This window comes from Microplitis mediator, chromosome 11 (genome assembly GCF_029852145.1).
Source record: "Microplitis mediator isolate UGA2020A chromosome 11, iyMicMedi2.1, whole genome shotgun sequence".
NCBI classification, from domain to species: domain Eukaryota; kingdom Metazoa; phylum Arthropoda; class Insecta; order Hymenoptera; family Braconidae; genus Microplitis; species Microplitis mediator.
Window position 1 is genome coordinate 586,496 of NC_079979.1, and position 17,615 is coordinate 604,110.

Here is a 17,615-nt window from a genome sequence, read left to right on the forward strand (position 1 = left end):
CTATTCCCATAATTGTATGAGAATAGTTCCCATACCATTATGGGAATCATTCCCATACCATTATGGGAATGGTTCCCATATTGGTATAGGAACTATTCCTATAATATTATGGGAACTATTCCCATAATGTTATGGGAACCATCCCTATAATATCATAAAATTTTTTTTTTGCACAATAGTGTAGAAATTTCCCAAAATTTGAATTTTCTTGAATGTTTTGTGCTGACAAAAAATTCTTGTTAAAAATTTTAATGTTTTTTTGCCGAATACGATTTTTTTCTTCAATGTTTGAATTTTTGTTTTTATGTTTAATAATATTTCTGTGTATTGTAGAAGTGATTACCACACTTCTTTAAATTAATTTTTTCATGATAATATGGAAACCATTCCCATAATATTATAGGAATGGTTCCTATAATGGTATGGGAACTATTCCCATAATATTATGGGAATGATTCCCATAATGGTATACGAACCATTCCAATTGCATTATGGGAATCATTCCCATAATATTATGGGAATAGTTCCCATACTATTATAGGAACCATTCCCATAATATTATGGGAGTGGTTCCTATAATTTATGGGAATGGTATAGGAACCATTCCCATAAATTATAGGAATGATTCCCATAATATTATAGAAAGTATTCCTATAAATTATAGGAACCATTCCTATAGATTAAAGGAACCATTCCTATAATAATAGGAACTATTCCTATAATTATGGGTATCATTCCCATAATTATAGGAACTATTCCTATAATTATGGGAAACATTCCTATAATTATAGGAACCGCTCCCATAATTTATGGTCGTAATTCCTATAATGGTATAGGAAAAAATTTCACAAAATTATGGGAACCGCTGCCATAATTTTCTTTCCGTGTAGATCTATGAAAATATATGAAGAAGTAGTCACCTGTATAGACCGATATCTCGGAAACTAGTGATCGAAAGTTGATGATATATAAATAGAAGTTGTAGGGGAAGTTTTGAGCTTTAATTTAAGACCTTAAACGGCCCTTTATTTTTTATTAGTTTGGAATTGATTAATTTTTGAGAAAAAGAAAATGAACTAAAAGTTGACTATAATTCTTTCTTATCGACTCAAGAAAAATGTTATTATCGTTACTCCAAGTCGGTATAAGCATTTTCTACTTTTTTATTATTAAGGTTATGTACTCAGTCGATTAAAAAGTAATTCCGAATGAAAAAACAATTTTATTTTCACTCACACTTTCTCTGAAATTGCGAAGTATTCAATTATAATTTACTTGACTTTTTTGAGTTAAAAAAAAAAAAAACAGAAAAAAAAAAGTATGAAAAAATAAGTGTCTCAAGATAAGACAAAAATAACTTGAGGTATCTACTATTTTTATTATTTAAAAGAAAAAATTATAATTTAAGTGCCGACTTTTGTCACGCAGATTCTGATTCATCAGTAGGTTTCCACCGATGATAAAGAACTTTGACATTGAAATTTACCCTAGAAAGCCAAAGGATAAAAAAAAACTTTAATAAAAGACCAAATTTTTGAAAAATTTATTCTTTTGGCCTTAACTTCAAATGTATTGAGTTTTTAAAAAATTTATTGTTTCCTTTTTTGTAGGGGTGTGCGAATACTCGAGACTTCGAATTATTCGAGACGAATCGAATCGAACAATTCGATTCGAGATTCGCCTCGAAGATTCGACATGTTCGAATAGTTCGAAATGTTCGAATAGTTTAAACGGTTCGAGAGGTTCGAAAGGTTCGAATAGTTCGAAAGGTTCGAATAGTTTAGAAGGTTCGAGAGGTTCGACAGGTTCGAATAGTTCGAAAGGTTCGAATAGTTCGAGAGCTTCGAATAGTTCGAATAATTCGAAAGGTTCGAATAGTTCGAAAAGTTCGAGAGCTTCGAATAGTTCGAAAGGTTCGAATAGTTTAAAAGGTTCGAATAGTTTAAAAGGTTCGAGAGGTTCGAATAGTTCGAGAGCTTCGAATAGTTCGAGAGCTTCGAATAGTTCGAAAGGTTCGAATAGTTTAAAAGGTTCGAGAGGTTCGAAAGGTTCGAATAGTTCGAAAGGTTCGAATAGTGCGAAAGGTTTGAGAGGTTCGAAAGGTTCGAAAGGTTCGAATAGTTCGAGAGGGGGGCATCCGTGCCCCAGGCTCCCCTATTTACCGAAGATTCGGTAAAGTTTCGAAACTATTAAAATCTTTCGAACTATTCGAATCTTCCGAATTATTCGAACCTCTCGAACTATTCGAACCTTTCGAACTATTCGAAGCTCTTGAACTATTCTAACCTCTCGAACTATTCGAACTTTTCAAACTATTCGAACTATTCGAATCTTTCGAACTATTCGATATTCGACTCGAATAACGTGTCAGAATAACGATTCGTATACCTAATTTAGGAATACTCTCATATTAATTTAATAATCTATAGTATCGTTAAAATAAAGATACGTATTTGGGTTAGGTTAAGTATTCGTTTATTTAATTTAACAATATGACGAGTAGCTTTTGTAACGATGTGTAGTTTCGTTGATATAGGTATCTGTATCGCCAGCGTGAGGATCCGTATAGCTAAATTGGCTATACGTATCGTCGTTCTCGGTTGCCGGATGCCTAAATACAGAGTTTGCGCAAAAGTCATGTCAGCGATTCATGAAATGCCTAAAATAAGGATACGGATCGTCATTTTGACGATCCACTGTGAGGATACTCTGTATAGCTGAATTGGCTACACGGCGTATCGTTAAGTAAGATGACTATACAGCGTATAGCCAGAATAGCGATACGTAGGGGAGGGTGGGGCAGAGCGGCCCCCCTAAGCCAATTATTATTTTTTGTGGCTTTCAACCATAAGATCACTTTACTTTTGTCCTATTTCGAACAAATTTATGGACATTTTGCCAAAATTCTGAAATTTTTTTTTTTTGTGGGGCAGAGCGGCCCCCCTTCAAAAAGTGATAAAAAAATTTTTTTTTTCGTTTTTTTTTTTTTTAAATTGTTTTCATCATTAAGAATGTATTTCTTTCTCTTGACAACTATTTTTGGTTTTATATTACTCGAAAAAAATTTTTTAAAGCGTAAAAAATCGTTCACTCTCGATTACCTTAATTACTAATTGTTATTTAATAAAAAAAAAATCAATTCTATAATTTTACTTTATTTCAAAAATTTATCAACTAAAAAAAAAATTTAATTTTTATAAATTTTTAGTGACCAAATTTGCCTCTTACATAGAGAAACGGCCGAAAAATATGAAAAAATAATTTTTTTGAAAGTTTCGGCTGGTCCATTTTGCCCCAGGTGTTATGCGTAGGGCTAGAAATGTGGAATTATACAAATTTTTTTTTAATTTGATGATAAAAATATGAAAAAATCACTTTTTCAAAATTTTGGGCTTGTCCATTTTGCCCCAAATGTCATGCGTAGGGGTAAAAATGCGCAAGCATATCGGATTTATAGTAATTAGTCGAAAAAAAAAAAATTTTTTTTTTGGTCAAAATTTCAGGGGGGCCGCTCTGCCCCACCCTCCCCTATATATATTTTGAACTTAGAGATCTTTGTTATACAAAAAGAGAAGAGGTTGGTGGACCTCAGTGTGAAATAATATTAAAAGAATAAGTTAGTCTAAGCTAAATCTCTTACGAGTGAAGACATACCCTAGAGCGCGTATTTCAATAAAAGATATAATATTCATTTGTTTAATAAATTGATTTGTTTCATTCACGATTACCATACCTAAATTCCCAACAATTTATAATTTACTTCACTTATTTAACTGTGAAAAAAATTAAAAAAATATAAAATATTACAAAATAAGTATCTCGAGATAAGACGGCAGTAACTTGAGGTATCTACTATTTTTATTGTTTAAAAAAAAAATAAATAAATAAAAATTTAAGTGCCGATTTATTGTCGCGGGGATTCTGACTCATCAGTAGTTTTCCTTCGATAAAAAAAAAAAAACACAATTTTAATTTTAATCACCGGTTAGAAAAATAATTGAGTTTTTTAAAACCTTTTTGTAGAAAATTTAATTGTCTAACGCAAAAATGAAAGAAAATCCGAAAAAAATTAATTTTTTCATTTTGGTAATGATTACACAAGTTAAGGAACAAAACTTGTTCCTTTAATTGTTTTGTAAAACTTTGAGCAATCGGACCGGACAAACGGTTCAATGGATCAATCTGAAAATTTCCAGAGTTTTTGGGGGTACATTAAGCTGTGAAATCACCTGGCAACATTATTTTTTTTATCAATATTTGCAGAGTAGCGATTAGTTGACTAAAAAACCAGAAAATGGCCATTTTTTGAGGGTTTTTCAAATGGATATCAAGGATGAAAAAAAATTTTTTTTTTGAAAAAATCGAAAATGGAGCTTGTAGGAAATTTATTCAAGTTTATTAAACTCCCCTTTAAATTACTGTGTGACCATTACTTGCTGAGATATCAATAATCAAAGACAAAAGGATCCTTTTTCTTTTGAAGGCTGATATCTCAGCAGCAAATTGTCGTACAGAGAAACAAAAAAAAGCAAATTGTAGCTGAATGAATTTCCTAAACGAGCCATGAATTCATTTTTTTGAAAAAATTTTTTCCGGCCCCGTAGACTTAAAAAACAAAACCAAAAAATTTAGAAAAATTTTGTCTCGACCTTTTTCTTATGATCCCTCAAAAACCGTAGCTCAAAAAAATATTTTGCTGGAAGATCTTTAAACTAGAGATTTCAAGCTTCAATTTGCTTTTTTGTTTTTTTCGATCCGATCATTTTTCACGGAAATACAGCCTTCCAAAAATCACTAAAAAATTTATAAAATTTTTTTGTTCCTTTAATTTTTTGGATAAACGTAAAATTTCTTTTTTTAATTTTTTTTTATTACCCGATAATATTTTTTTTATTTGCCTCGAGTATGACTAACAATTTTCAGGGACAAATGTTATGAAATATTTTTTTTATTTTATTCAAACCAATCCCGCGCCATAATCGCGATTTTTTATGTAGAAAACAAAAAAAAAAGTGGGAACGTTAAACATATAAACAGCGGCTGTTTAGACACTGAATCACTACTACTCAATCCTGTAAAGAAACAAGTAAGCAAACTTGAATTATTTTCTCAATATTTTGATTTTTTTAAATTACAAAGTTTATTCTTATATTTCCCATAACTTGGGTTACAAGATACTGATCTTGTTTTTTTTTCTCACCGATACTTCCGAGTCTGCGGGACATGACCCTGCAGCAAAAACAATCAAATTTTTACTACACTGATAGAAGGATTTCTTAGTATTAAACAAGATTTGTTAATATTTAACAAATAATTTCTTAACGGAGCCTTATTTAAGAAATATTTATTAATATTTAACAAATCATTTCTTAAACATCATTTTTTTGTATTTAATAAATATTTCTTAGCATCTAATAAACGATTTGTTAATATTAAATAAACGATTTCTTTCCATTTAAAAAATGATTTATTAATATTTAATAAATCACTTTTTAACATTTAATGAATCACTTTTTAATGATTAATAAATAAATATTTTATATTTCATATATTTTTTATTATTTGAACAAATTTTTTTTTATATTTAAGAAATTATCTATTAACTTATTTATTAAAATTTAATTCATAAAATCACACAGTTCAAGAATATATATATGTATATTGGCAGGGAGCCTAGTATATGGTGGGGACAACTGAAACGATCGCAGCGCTCGCTGTGGATACAATTTCGTTAAATCATGCTCTCTTTGAATATAAACACGTGAAAATTAAGTTTAAAAATAGTTCATAATAGTTATTGTGTCGTTAATGTTTGCCTTTGCTCATCGTTTGAGGTTAAAACAATATTTTATAATTTATTGATTCAAATCCGGTTTGGATAATGATTTTTATCATTGCCTAAAAATTATTTTTTAACCCTTCGTTACTCGCGCTATACGGTGATTCCCTGTACAACACTACCTAAGCTAATAGAGTTGGCGTGAATATGAGTGAGACACTAGAGAAAACGCGTGTAACGGAAGGTTAAAAAAACATTATGTTTTTTTAGTTACGATTTACAAGCAAATTATCATGAATTAAAATAAAATTATTTTCTTCAATTTTGTTAAAAAACTCAATTGACTATTCTACTATTTTTTAAACCATTATCATTGTAGTTGTCATATATTATTTGTTTTGATTTTATCGGTTAACTTTATTCTATTCTAAAATAATAGTGTTTATTATTTATTAAAATTTTTTATACTTAATTTTTTTATCGAAATATATTCAATTTAATTTTCTCTATCAAAAATACAATTACAATTTTTTATTTATATCATTATAAATTTTTATATTTTGATTTTATAACGAATTTTTATTTTTTACACTGATTTTATATATCTTTTATAATTCTCGAGCATGATTTTTTGTAGCCATCAGATGTCGTTTTTGTCGCGCTCCCTGCCAATATGTTTTTTCATGCAGCTACACACATTCATTAATATTTATATTTATAAACAAAAATAACCAAAACAACCATCGTATAAAATTTTCTATTCTTTCAATTTCAAAATACAATTTCATAATAATTAACACTATAACTAGAATAAACAAATTAATATTTTTTATATTAAACTACGCTGAGAAATAACATAAAATCCGTTTGATACACTGATAGAAGGATTTGTTTGTATTTAATAAATCAATTTATTAAAATCTTTTTCAGATATTTTTTTGGGTGGAAAAAATATTTTTTTACTATTAACAATATTCGTTAGTATTAACAAAATCTATTTTTTATGAGAACAAAATTTTTGTAACTATTAAGAAGCTTTAATATATTGAAAAAAATATTTATTTCCACCAAATAAGATTTGTTAATAGTTAAAAAATATTTTGTTGGTGGTCGGTGTTGATAGATGGCTATACTTAAAAACAATTAATAAAATGGAAGCTTTGCTACAATCGTGGGATTTAAGTGAGTTATACTCGATTTTTTGTGGTAAGTTGACAGTTATATATAAGGTATATTCAGTAGCATCAGTACTTAACCTATTCATTGTCTTGTCATCCTATTTTATTTTTTATATTCCGTTTCTAAAATTAACACTAAATTTATGAATTTACTTTTGTATTCCCACTCTAGTAAACCATATAACTGACTTTGAAATCCTTGGTGAATTCCTTACTAAAACTCGAGAAGAGACCCAAAAAGAAGTAATCCCTAGTGTTTGTTTACGACTTCGTTTAAATAAAAAATATAATGAATATGTAGGTTTCTTTTATATTTTTCAACTATTTATTTTTTTAAATTCAATTCATTATTCTCAAAAAATTATTTCAAATAATTTTATTATTGATAAATAATTTTATTTTATTTACAGATTTCCCATCACGAGAAGATTAATGTAAAACTTTTCTAAAAATAATAAGAGGAATTTTTTAAATATTAATAATCCAGTGTGTAAATACTAATAAATGATTTATTAAATATTAATAAATCATTTTTTATATGTTAATAAATTATTTGTTAAATAGTAATAAATATTTGGTTAGCACAAAAAAATCGCTGCTAATAAATGATTTATTAACTGTTAATAAATATTTGTTAAGGACCTATCCTCTAATAAATTATTTATTAAATATTAACAAATCTTTTTAAATACAAAAAAATCCTTCTATCAGTGTAGTACATGTGTTTTTAATGGTTAAGTTAATACGTGTACACCACTACAGGCTCGTGTGTAGCCCTCTACCGACAAATTCTCCTCAGAAATATTTATTAAATATTAACAAATCTTGTTTGGTGCTAACAAATATTTCTTTTATGTTAATAAGGCTTTGTTAGCATAAAAAATATTTCTTAATAATAAAGAAGTTACTTATTTCATTATAATAAATATTGTTAATAATTACTAAATATTTGTTAAATCCAAAAAAGTCAATTAAGAAAAATTTAATAAATCAATTTATTACTCCTAAACAAATCCTTCTATCAGTGTACTAATGTATTTTTTTTTTTTTTAAGAAACCGTGAAACAATGAATAAATTTTTGGTACCAATTCTGGTTCTGCTAATAATTTCATTAGCAAATGCAGAAATATGTGACCATGATTCAATGGACATAGATGGCGCTTGTGTCAAAGTAGTCGGCAATTCATGCACTAACGATGCTGACTGCCGTCGCAATGACGCAGCATGTTTGGAAGGCACTTGTCAGTGGGTCCAAAATTGGATGGCGAATAAAGAACGGCATGGATCGTATGTTGCAAAAGGTCAGTTGATTCAATACATGCTCAAAATAAACGCCGTTAAATGCCAAATATCGACCTACCACATAAATTTTTTTATTAAAGGGTTAATGTCTTGTGACAGATTGATATGTTTATAAAGACGTAAATAGTTACTTAGGGGTCTGTTCCCGCATGGAAAAGCTATATATTGTTAAAAGTATATAAAAAAATATATGGTGAATATGTGATAAATATATAGCGGCAAAAATATCTATATTGAATAATATATGTTTTTTACATATATTGGATTATATATTTATCATAATATATTTACTTGTATATAATGTTTTGTATTTTTCTATATATATTATCTCATATAATGCTCAATATATTCTTATCATATATGGATAGTATATATATAATTTATAAGTATAATATAATAAACTTGATATATATATCCATATATTTTGACTCATATAATTAGTGGTATGTGGTCTCTATATAATTGATTATATATGAAAGAATTTATATGATTAAATATATGGTTCGCGGTGTATTGGAATTATATTTTTCCAGTATATTAAAACTTATATTTTTCGCAATATATTGAAAATTTTATTTTTTCAATATACTTTTTCAATTTCTACACAATTCCACAAAAAACAGTCAAATTTATTATTTTTTCTCCTTCTTTTCATTGACCTTATATTTACTGGCAATAACCTAAGAAAAGTAAAAAAAGTGCCATATATTTTACAATATATTGGAAACCATATATTTTGCAATATATTGGAAAATATATATCAAAAATATAAAAAATACTATATATTAATTAATATACTACTTTCAATATAATATATCAATATAAAAAAAAAATATTAAAATATATATGTAAAACATACATAAAAAAGTTATATATTGATAAATATATTGATAATATATTCTAGCAATATATTTTTTTTCAATATATTATCATATATTAATACGGCAAAAATATAAATATTATTTTATATATTGTACAATATATCACATTATAATATTCATATATTCTATCATATATGTTTTCACATATAAAGTTTTTTCATGCGGGTTGCAAGATAGTTTCATAGAAATAGTAGAAGACTGATACAAGATTGCCTTGTGTATGTCATCTTGATCAAGTCTATGTGGTGTAGATCATCGTCTTACGTCGTTTTAAATTTATAACCTCATTTTTAAGTTACATAAAATATAGATTAGATTTTTTATTAGGTTAGTGTTCACGTTTGCGAATTGATAATCACATTAGCACGACCTTCTGAATGTAACAGCTTTTTGTTTTTGAGCATTAATTATATAAAATATCGTAGATAACTAGTGCCATCGGGTATAATACTCTCATTCGTGCTCCCAAGCACCGAACTCGAGGATTATATTTGATGGCAGTCGTTATCTAAGGCACTAAAATTTAATAAAATTCAAGATTGCTTGCTGAGCTTAATGAGATTTAATTACTTTACAGCATTGGGTGATGTCTGTATAGGGAATAAACATTGTCGGGAGTTGTCCGGTGCAGTATGTGTCCAATTCAGATGCGTCACTGCCGCTAGTCTTCCAAAAAGTGATTAAGTTGGACAATTAAGCAATGCCATTATTGATTGTTGCGATAATGTATTTGGTTATGAATTATGAAATAAATAAATATATTGAGCAATTACTTGTGGAATTAGTTTATTTTAACATTTTTTTAAGAAGTTGATGATAGTTGTTGGTTACCTGGTAGCTTAATATTTTGAAACCTGTTAAAAATAATAATAATCATTAATCAGTTTTAATCAAAGAAAGAAGTGGATGTCGGGACCTCAACACGCTGTTCTATCAAGCGATAAAACTGTTGTACCTAATAATTAATTAAATCTAACCTAAAACCCATAAAAACCTATTCTAATTAATTACATATATGTAATTGTCTTATTGAGAGGTTTGCATGTTTAGGTTTCTACTATATTTAAATGGTGTATTACCGTACGATGGACCCCTAGTAGAAATGATATCGAGTTTTTAGCCAGTAACTAGACTTAAACCAGTAACTGGCCAGTGTAATATCGAGTTTCTGTCAAGTAACTGGCCAGTTTTACTAGAGATCGAGCAGAACATGGCGGCTTCAGTGAAACTATCAATTTTGAATATTGAGGTTATCAAGGGTTATAAAAAATTGTAAAATAAAATAAAAATAATGTTAAATAAACAATATGACATAAACGTTTAATTTATATTTATTTATATTATGAAATAAATAACATCATTAGATTAATAGAATAACAACAATAAATCTGACAATAAAGTAATTATTTGATTTTATCTCCCACAGTCGCAATTCATTTATTGTGTCAACTTTTTTTACCGCATCCATTTTGTAATATATTTTGTAAAATATTTCCACGTTAACATACACAAATTTTAATTAATTCACACTGTTTTTTAATATTTTTTACAGTGTCGGTGTGACCAATGTTTATGACTTAGTTGTAGGTGGCGCGATTTCGAGTTTTTACTCGATATCACTGGCCAGTTACTGGTTTATATCGAGTGAAAACTCGATTATTTCTACTAGGGATCGGAACCCCATCAAACACAAATAAAGACGGTTTTTAAAACTCCTATCTCCAAACTGTGGCCAATCTCAATCCTCACCCCCCCCCCCTCGAGCAGTGATAAATTTCAAAAATTAAAATTTCCAAATACTTCAATAATTATATAATTGATTTCAAATTTAATTATTCTTTAATATACATCATAGTTTTGTTATCACGTCGATAATTATCACCATTATAATTAATAACATCATCGACCTTGGTGCTGCTGCCACCAATCAGTATAATTTTATCATTGCATTCAACCTTAAATTGTTTCTGCGATTCTAATTTCTGAACTTTATAAATCTTCATACCATCTTCGAATTTCATCACGTCCCAATCTTTCGCCAAATTGAGCGGTTCTTTATTACCAACTTTCATTTTCCACGTAAACCGTCCGGATGTTTTGGCGGCCATCTTAACGTGATCGCCATCTTCTTCAAACCCTTCCACGTCAATACTATAATCGACTTTATCATCACTACCCCGCCACTTAAAGTACAAATCATCAGTCTCTTGATTATTAGTGACTTTATAAAACGCTTCCATACCACTAGAATTAACCACCCCCAGCTCCTTAACCTCAAACTTCTCTACTCGGTATTCCATTTTCCAGAACATTATGTCCTTATCAACCAACCGGCCGATGAAATGACCCCGCGAGTTGACATTAATTCCTTCAACGTCAGACCTTTTAAAACACTCGGTCTTCCCATGGGTTATCAATCCCAGTCTACTAGAATTCCCAGGCGACCCAGAAGCTGCACCCGTTTCCGCGAAATGTATTTCCCGTGTTTGAATTCCGGCCAATAAACAGCCACCGGCATCCAAATCACAATAGTTCGATATTTCCGGCATGGGCACACGCAAGGAAAACATGAAATCTTTGGTCTTGATAATTCCCAGACCAATCGATGGGATCAGATAACATCCTAGCTCGCCTTTGAGGTCCAGCCAGTCAAATTTCGTAGCCCTGACATCAATATCACACCGCGAATCAAATAAAGGATTAATATTCTTAATGCTCGGGTGCAGTATTATCCTGACTAATTTTCTAACCACCTCATAATAATTACCCGGGATATCAAGGATTGTATAAACTGCGGCATAAAAATCTGAGTGATAAATATATGTCCCGATATTAGACAAGAAATTTGAGTAGTTAATCATATGTAGATTTTTATCTGCGTCGTACTTGAACGCGGAGCCGTCTATATTAATAATATCACTTGATATATCGTTGATACTTTTGTCATTATTGATCAACTCATGGAAGTGTTTTAAACTATTGGACTTTGAATCAGTGATAAAGTCTTCAGTGGCATTAATATAGTTCGTTAACAGCCTGGGTGTTGATAAATTGAATAGATTACTAGCGTTAGAAAGGAGTGTACCCTTAGGATAACTAGTATATTCTGGTATTTTCTTTATTAAGTCAAGTATTAACTGATGGTACTTGGGTTTGTTGCCATTAATATTGACTATCAATTGAAACATGGCCGCCATTGTTGTTATCGTGGCCAATAAGTCTTCATAGGATCTGAAAGCATCGTTCAAATCTTCAATTCGTCTCGAAGTAATCCGTTCTAAAATATTGTCGGTAATTTTTGAGTACTTGTCAGCCATCTCGGAATCTGATGAGTCTTTATTTAGGTTACGTAATATTCTTATACCCAAGTCAGCAAGTTGTTTAAATTGTTTGGGATCTAACTTCCATTGTAGGAAATTCGTGTGAGGCGGCATCGAAAGATCAAAAGTGTAATGATCTATTATATTAAGATCGTCGGGTGTTAAGTTGTAATTGTCGGTAAAGAAATGGCGAAGTTTATCTTTTATTGCTGATAATTTACTTTCGGGTGATAAAACTTGTGGCTTGACGGGTTGATCAATTAACTTAGAGGCATTATCTAATGTCTCAGGGGTATTATGTGATGCCTTAGGGATACTATCTAATGCCTTAGGGGTAATACCGGATACCTTAGGGACCTCATCTACTTTCTCAAGGGTATTATCAAGTACCTGAGAGTCATTATTAAGTGGCTCAGGGGTATTATGTAATGCCTGAGGGATACTATCTAATGTCTGAGGGGTAACACCGGATACCTTAGGGACCTCATCTACTTTCTCAAGGGTATTATCAAGTACCTGAGAGTCATTATTAAGTGGCTCAGGGGTATTATGTAATGCCTGAGGGATACTATCTAATGTCTGAGGGGTAACACCGGATACCTTAGGGACCTCATCTACTTTCTCAAGGGTATTATCAAGTACCTGAGAGACATTATTATGTGGCTCAGGGGTCTTATGTAATGAGGTTACTAAGAATACTATTAAAGTAATGGTCGTGATTACTAATATGGTAACACATCCGTAGATGACGTAAGGTAAATATTCTTGCATTATCAGATTATGTTATTACGATATTGATTCTTCTAATGTGATTAATTATAGGCGTTAATTATTTACTTAGTTTGTTTGGTAAAATTAATGGACGAGCTTCATATTGCAGTGTAACAGCTGAGTTAGCAATAGACATTTTTTGAGATCAAGTGTCGTAGGACATTTGTAGTTAGACAATTAATGATTAATTAATTAATGTAATGGTGACGAAGCCCGCCCGGTTTATTGGGACCATTGCCTCATTTATTTGAGGTATTCGCTCCGTGCGCGACAAAAGCGCCGAGTAATAAATGAACTAAAGGAGGATATTGAGGTACATTCAATATATAATTTCCCAGAGAGGAAAGTACCACGGGCCCAGGCTTGGCCCAGACTTGGCCCAACTTTGTAGAACCTGGGGCCAGGCTTGTAAGCCAGTCTTGGCCCAGCCTTGGTAGAAGTCTGGAATGATAATCTCAGGCCAAGCCTGGTTGCCAGACCTGGCCCATGCTTGGTTACCAGACCTGGCCCAGGCTTCCAGAAAACGAATAAATTTAATTAAAAAAAATTTATTATTATTAACCTCGTAGAATTCATGATCATTAACGTTTTAATTATCTAAGGGAGGTAAATGATGTGAAAAAAACTCAGTGAAAATTCTGCTGAACTCTGGGCGCGAACTGCCGTCCTTCCGATTACTAGGTCCGAACGGTAGCTACTGGACGAACCTACTAATGTTCAACTGGTACATTTATATGATCTACTTATATAAACCATAGGTATATCCAAACCTGTGTAATTCTACCTTGGCCCAAGTCTGGCTTGCCATTGGATGGCCAAGGCTAGGTTACCCAGTCTTGGCCCAAGTCTGGCTTGCCATTGTAACGGCCAAGGCTAGGTTACCCAGTCCTGGCCCAAGCCTGGGCCAATATAGGTGTGCCAAAGCTAGGTTCCCCAGTGCTGGGCCAAGTAGGGGCCTGTTGTTCAACTCTGGCAGCTGCTGTATGGGTTAATAGGAGTTCACGTTAAAAATTATAATTTTTTATCTCAACAGAATTTAATGAAGATAAAAAGCCAGCGAAAAGTTTCATAAATTCTTACTACACGGAGAGAAATTAATTGTTTTATCTACAATACAAAATTTATAATTTTAACTATCTGAAGTGGTAATTACATTTTTCAGCGGTTATAATGATTAGTATTACTATTGAAAATGATAACAGTTACAATTAATGATGGTAACGGTCACTATCGAAGATGCTAATTGTAATTATTAAAAATTGTAATTGTTACAATAGAAGATGGTAACTATTTCCATTCAAAGTTGTAAAAATTCTTAACTAAGTATGTGTGTGTGCACGCATGTGCTCGCGCGTGTGTGCTTACGCACCCGTATGCTTCTGTGTGTGTGTGCATGAGTACGCGCGCGCGCATCTGTGTGCATGTGTGTGTGTACATGTGTACGCGAGGTTGTGTGTGCATGTGTGCGGGTAAGTGTGCGCATGTATGTGTGTGTGTGAAATTAATCACTTAGCCAGTTAAACAAATTGTCTATAGATAAGCGTCAGACTATAACGTTGATTTTTTAGTTGTTTATTAGCTTAGATGGTCATCAATATTTAGGCTGATACCAAACTGCGACCAATCTCGATCCGCAATCCCCCCCCCCCCTCGAGCAGTAATAAATTAAAAAAATTAAATTTTCCAAATACTTCAATAATTATATAATTGATTACAAATTTAATTATTCTTTAATATACATCATAGTTTTGTTATCACGTCGATAAGTATCACCATCATAATTAATAACATCATCGACTTTGGTGCTGCTGCCACCAATCAGTATAATTTTCTCATTGCATTCAACCTTAAAATATTTCTTCGATTCTAATTCTAATTCCCGAACTTGATAAATCTTCAGACCATCTTCGAATTTCATCACGTCCCAATCTTTCGCCAAATTGAGCGGTTCTTTATTACCAACTTTCATTTTCCACGTAAACCGTCCGGATGTTTTGGCGGCCATCTTAACGTGATCGCCATCTTCTTCAAACCCTTCCACGTCAATACTATAATCGACTTTATCATCACTACCCCGCCACTTAAAGTACAAATCATCAGTCTCTTGATTATTAGTGACTTCATAAAACGCTTCCATACCACTAGAATTAACCACCCCCAGCTCCTTAACCTCAAACTTCTCTACCCGGTATTCCATTTTCCAGAACATTATGTCCTTATCAACCAACCGGCCGATGAAATGACCCCGCGAGTTGACATTAATTCCTTCAACGTCAGACCTTTTATAACACTCGGTCTTCCCATGGGTTATCAATCCCAGTCTACTAGTCTCCCCAGTCATCCCAGTAGCTGCACCCATTTCCGCGAAATGTATTTCCCGTGTTTGAATTTCGGCCAATAAACAGCCACCGGCATCCGAATCACAATAGTTCGATATTTCCGGCATGGGCACACGCAAGGAAAACATGAAATCCTTGGTCTTGATAATTCCCAGACCAATCGATGGGATCAGATAACATCCTAGCTCGCCTTTGAGGTCCAGCCAGTCAAATTTCGTAACATTCATACTAAAATCACACAGCGAATCAAATACAAGATTCATGTTCTTGATGCTCGGATGCATCAATATCCTGACCAATTTTCTAACCACCTCATAATAATTACCCGGGATATCAAGGACTGTATAAACTGCGGCATAAAAATCTGAGTGATAAATATATGTCCCGATATTAGACAAGAAATTTGAGTAGTTAATCATATGTAGATTTTTATCTGCGTCGTACTTGAACGCGGAACCGTCTATATTAATAATATCACTTGATATATCGTTGATACTTTTGTCATTATTGATCAACTCATGGAAGTGTTTCAAACTATTGGACTTTGAATCAGTGATAAAGTCTTCAGTGGCATTAATATAGTTCGTTAACAGCCTGGGAGTTGATAAGTTGAATAGATTACTAGCGTTAGAAAGGAATGTACCCTTAGAATTACTAGTGAATTCTGGTATTTTCTTTATTAAGTCAAGTATTAACTGATGGTACTTGGGTTTGTTGTCATTAATATTGACTATCAATTGAAACATGGCCGCCATTGTTGTTATGGTGGCCAATAAGTCTTCTTGGGATCTGAAAGCAAAGTTCAAATCTTTAATTGGTGTCAAAGTAATTCGCTCTAAAATATTTTCGGTAATTTTTGAGTACTTGTCAGCCTTGGAATTTGATGAGTCTTTATTTAGGTTACGTAATATTTTCATACCCAAGTTAGGAAGTCCATTAAATCCACCGGGAGCTATCGACGAGTATGCGGAAACCGGTTGAGGCGGCATCGAAGTATTAAAATTGTAATGATCTATTATATCCATTTCTTCGGGTGTTAATCTGTCTTTGTCGGTAAAGAAATGGCGGAGTTTATCTTTTATTAATGATAATTTACTTTTGGGTGACAGAACTTGTGGCTCGACGGGTTGATCAAGTACCTTATGGGCATTATGTAATGAGGTTACTAAGAATACTATTAAAGTAATGGTCGTGATTATTAATATGGTAACACATCCGTAGATGACGTAAGGTATATATTCTTTCATTATCAGATTATGTTATTCGATATTGATTCTTCTAATGTGATTAATTATAGGCGTTAATTATTTACTAAGTTTGTTTGGTAAAATTAATGGACGAGCTTTATATTGCAGTGTAACAGCTGAGTTAGCAATAGACATTTTTTGAGATCAAGTGTCGTAGGACATTTGTAGTTAGACAATTAATGATTAATTAATTAATGTTATGGTGACGAAGCCCGCCCGGTTTATGGGCACCATTTCCTCAACTATTTTAGGTGCTTCAGCAGAACGACATCTCTGGTCGAAAAATATAATCGAGTGGCGACCAAGTGAACGTTAACCGGAGGTGAATTCAAATAACGCACTCTATTAACCACCATTAGGTTAGGGTGGAATTTTGATATTTTTAATAATTAATATACAATAAAATTGCTGTTCAAATGCTCTCTTTGAATCCGTAATTGCCCATTTTACATGCGAGGTCTAGCCACAGTTACTACTGTGGTCCCAGTAAGATAATAGACCTCGGAAATTGCCCCCACTACCGAATATTTATGAACTGCGCATGCGCACAGAAGAGTGGGAGAACATCCAGCACATAAATCATCTAGAGTGGGAGTAAAAACCGACGACACCCGAAGTCCAATCTCTGAGTTTCGTAAACTGAGGTAGTGGGGGCTGTGAGCGCACGCTGTAGGCCATCCCCATTTTGGCGCCGTGGGTACGATTGTGTCCGATTTCGCCATTAAAGGGTTAAATTAAATTTTATGAATAAATAGGGCTTGTGGGTACTTATTCCAGAGGAAATTTTATTCCCTACA

General features: G+C 31.9%; 3 protein-coding genes across 5 annotated transcripts; 1 reads left to right on the forward strand and 2 right to left on the reverse strand.

Annotated features, from left to right (window-relative positions):
* The first annotated feature begins 4,927 nt into the window (after positions 1-4,927).
* LOC130677706 (uncharacterized) lies at positions 4,928-9,913 on the forward strand. 3 transcript variants are annotated; one of them, XR_008991693.1, is made up of 5 exons: positions 6,776-6,985; positions 7,130-7,254; positions 7,368-7,443; positions 8,012-8,259; positions 9,719-9,913. XR_008991693.1 is itself a non-coding variant. In XM_057484552.1 (3 exons), the coding sequence occupies exons 2-3, from the start codon at positions 8,025-8,027 to the stop codon at positions 9,823-9,825; spliced, it is 342 nt and encodes a 113-aa protein (XP_057340535.1). In that variant the 5' UTR covers positions 4,928-5,086; positions 8,012-8,024; the 3' UTR covers positions 9,826-9,913. The 3 variants fall into 3 exon arrangements, 2 of the variants coding, with proteins under 2 accessions (XP_057340535.1, XP_057340537.1); XM_057484552.1 differs by lacking the exons at positions 6,776-6,985; positions 7,130-7,254; positions 7,368-7,443 and adding an exon at positions 4,928-5,086; XM_057484554.1 differs by lacking the exons at positions 6,776-6,985; positions 7,130-7,254.
* A 1,002-nt stretch (positions 9,914-10,915) lies between these two features.
* Positions 10,916-13,252, reverse strand: LOC130677697 (uncharacterized). The gene has a single exon (XM_057484539.1). The coding sequence runs from the start codon at positions 13,230-13,232 to the stop codon at positions 10,974-10,976; it is 2,259 nt and encodes a 752-aa protein (XP_057340522.1). The 5' UTR covers positions 13,233-13,252; the 3' UTR covers positions 10,916-10,973.
* Positions 13,253-14,901: 1,649 nt separating this feature from the next.
* On the reverse strand, positions 14,902-16,862 carry LOC130677701 (uncharacterized). Its single transcript, XM_057484545.1, has 2 exons — positions 16,436-16,862; positions 14,902-16,360 (listed from the first exon to the last, which is right to left on the reverse strand). Exons 1-2 carry the CDS (start codon positions 16,816-16,818, stop codon positions 14,956-14,958), a joined length of 1,788 nt encoding a protein of 595 aa, XP_057340528.1. The 5' UTR covers positions 16,819-16,862; the 3' UTR covers positions 14,902-14,955.
* Between the last annotated feature and the right edge of the window lie 753 nt (positions 16,863-17,615).

Excerpts from the sequence above, each read along its gene's own strand:
- LOC130677706 (XM_057484552.1), top strand. The coding sequence starts at position 8,025 with ATGAATAAATTTTTGGTACCAATTCTGGTTCTGCTAATAATTTCATTA. Across the intron at positions 8,260-9,718 it reads TGGATCGTATGTTGCAAAAG|CATTGGGTGATGTCTGTATA; the intron begins GTCAGTTGATTC and ends ATTACTTTACAG.
- LOC130677697 (XM_057484539.1), bottom strand. The coding sequence starts at position 13,232 with ATGCAAGAATATTTACCTTACGTCATCTACGGATGTGTTACCATATTA.
- LOC130677701 (XM_057484545.1), bottom strand. The coding sequence starts at position 16,818 with ATGAAAGAATATATACCTTACGTCATCTACGGATGTGTTACCATATTA. Across the intron at positions 16,361-16,435 it reads TCAAATTCCAAGGCTGACAA|ATCCCAAGAAGACTTATTGG; the intron begins GTACTCAAAAAT and ends CTTTGCTTTCAG.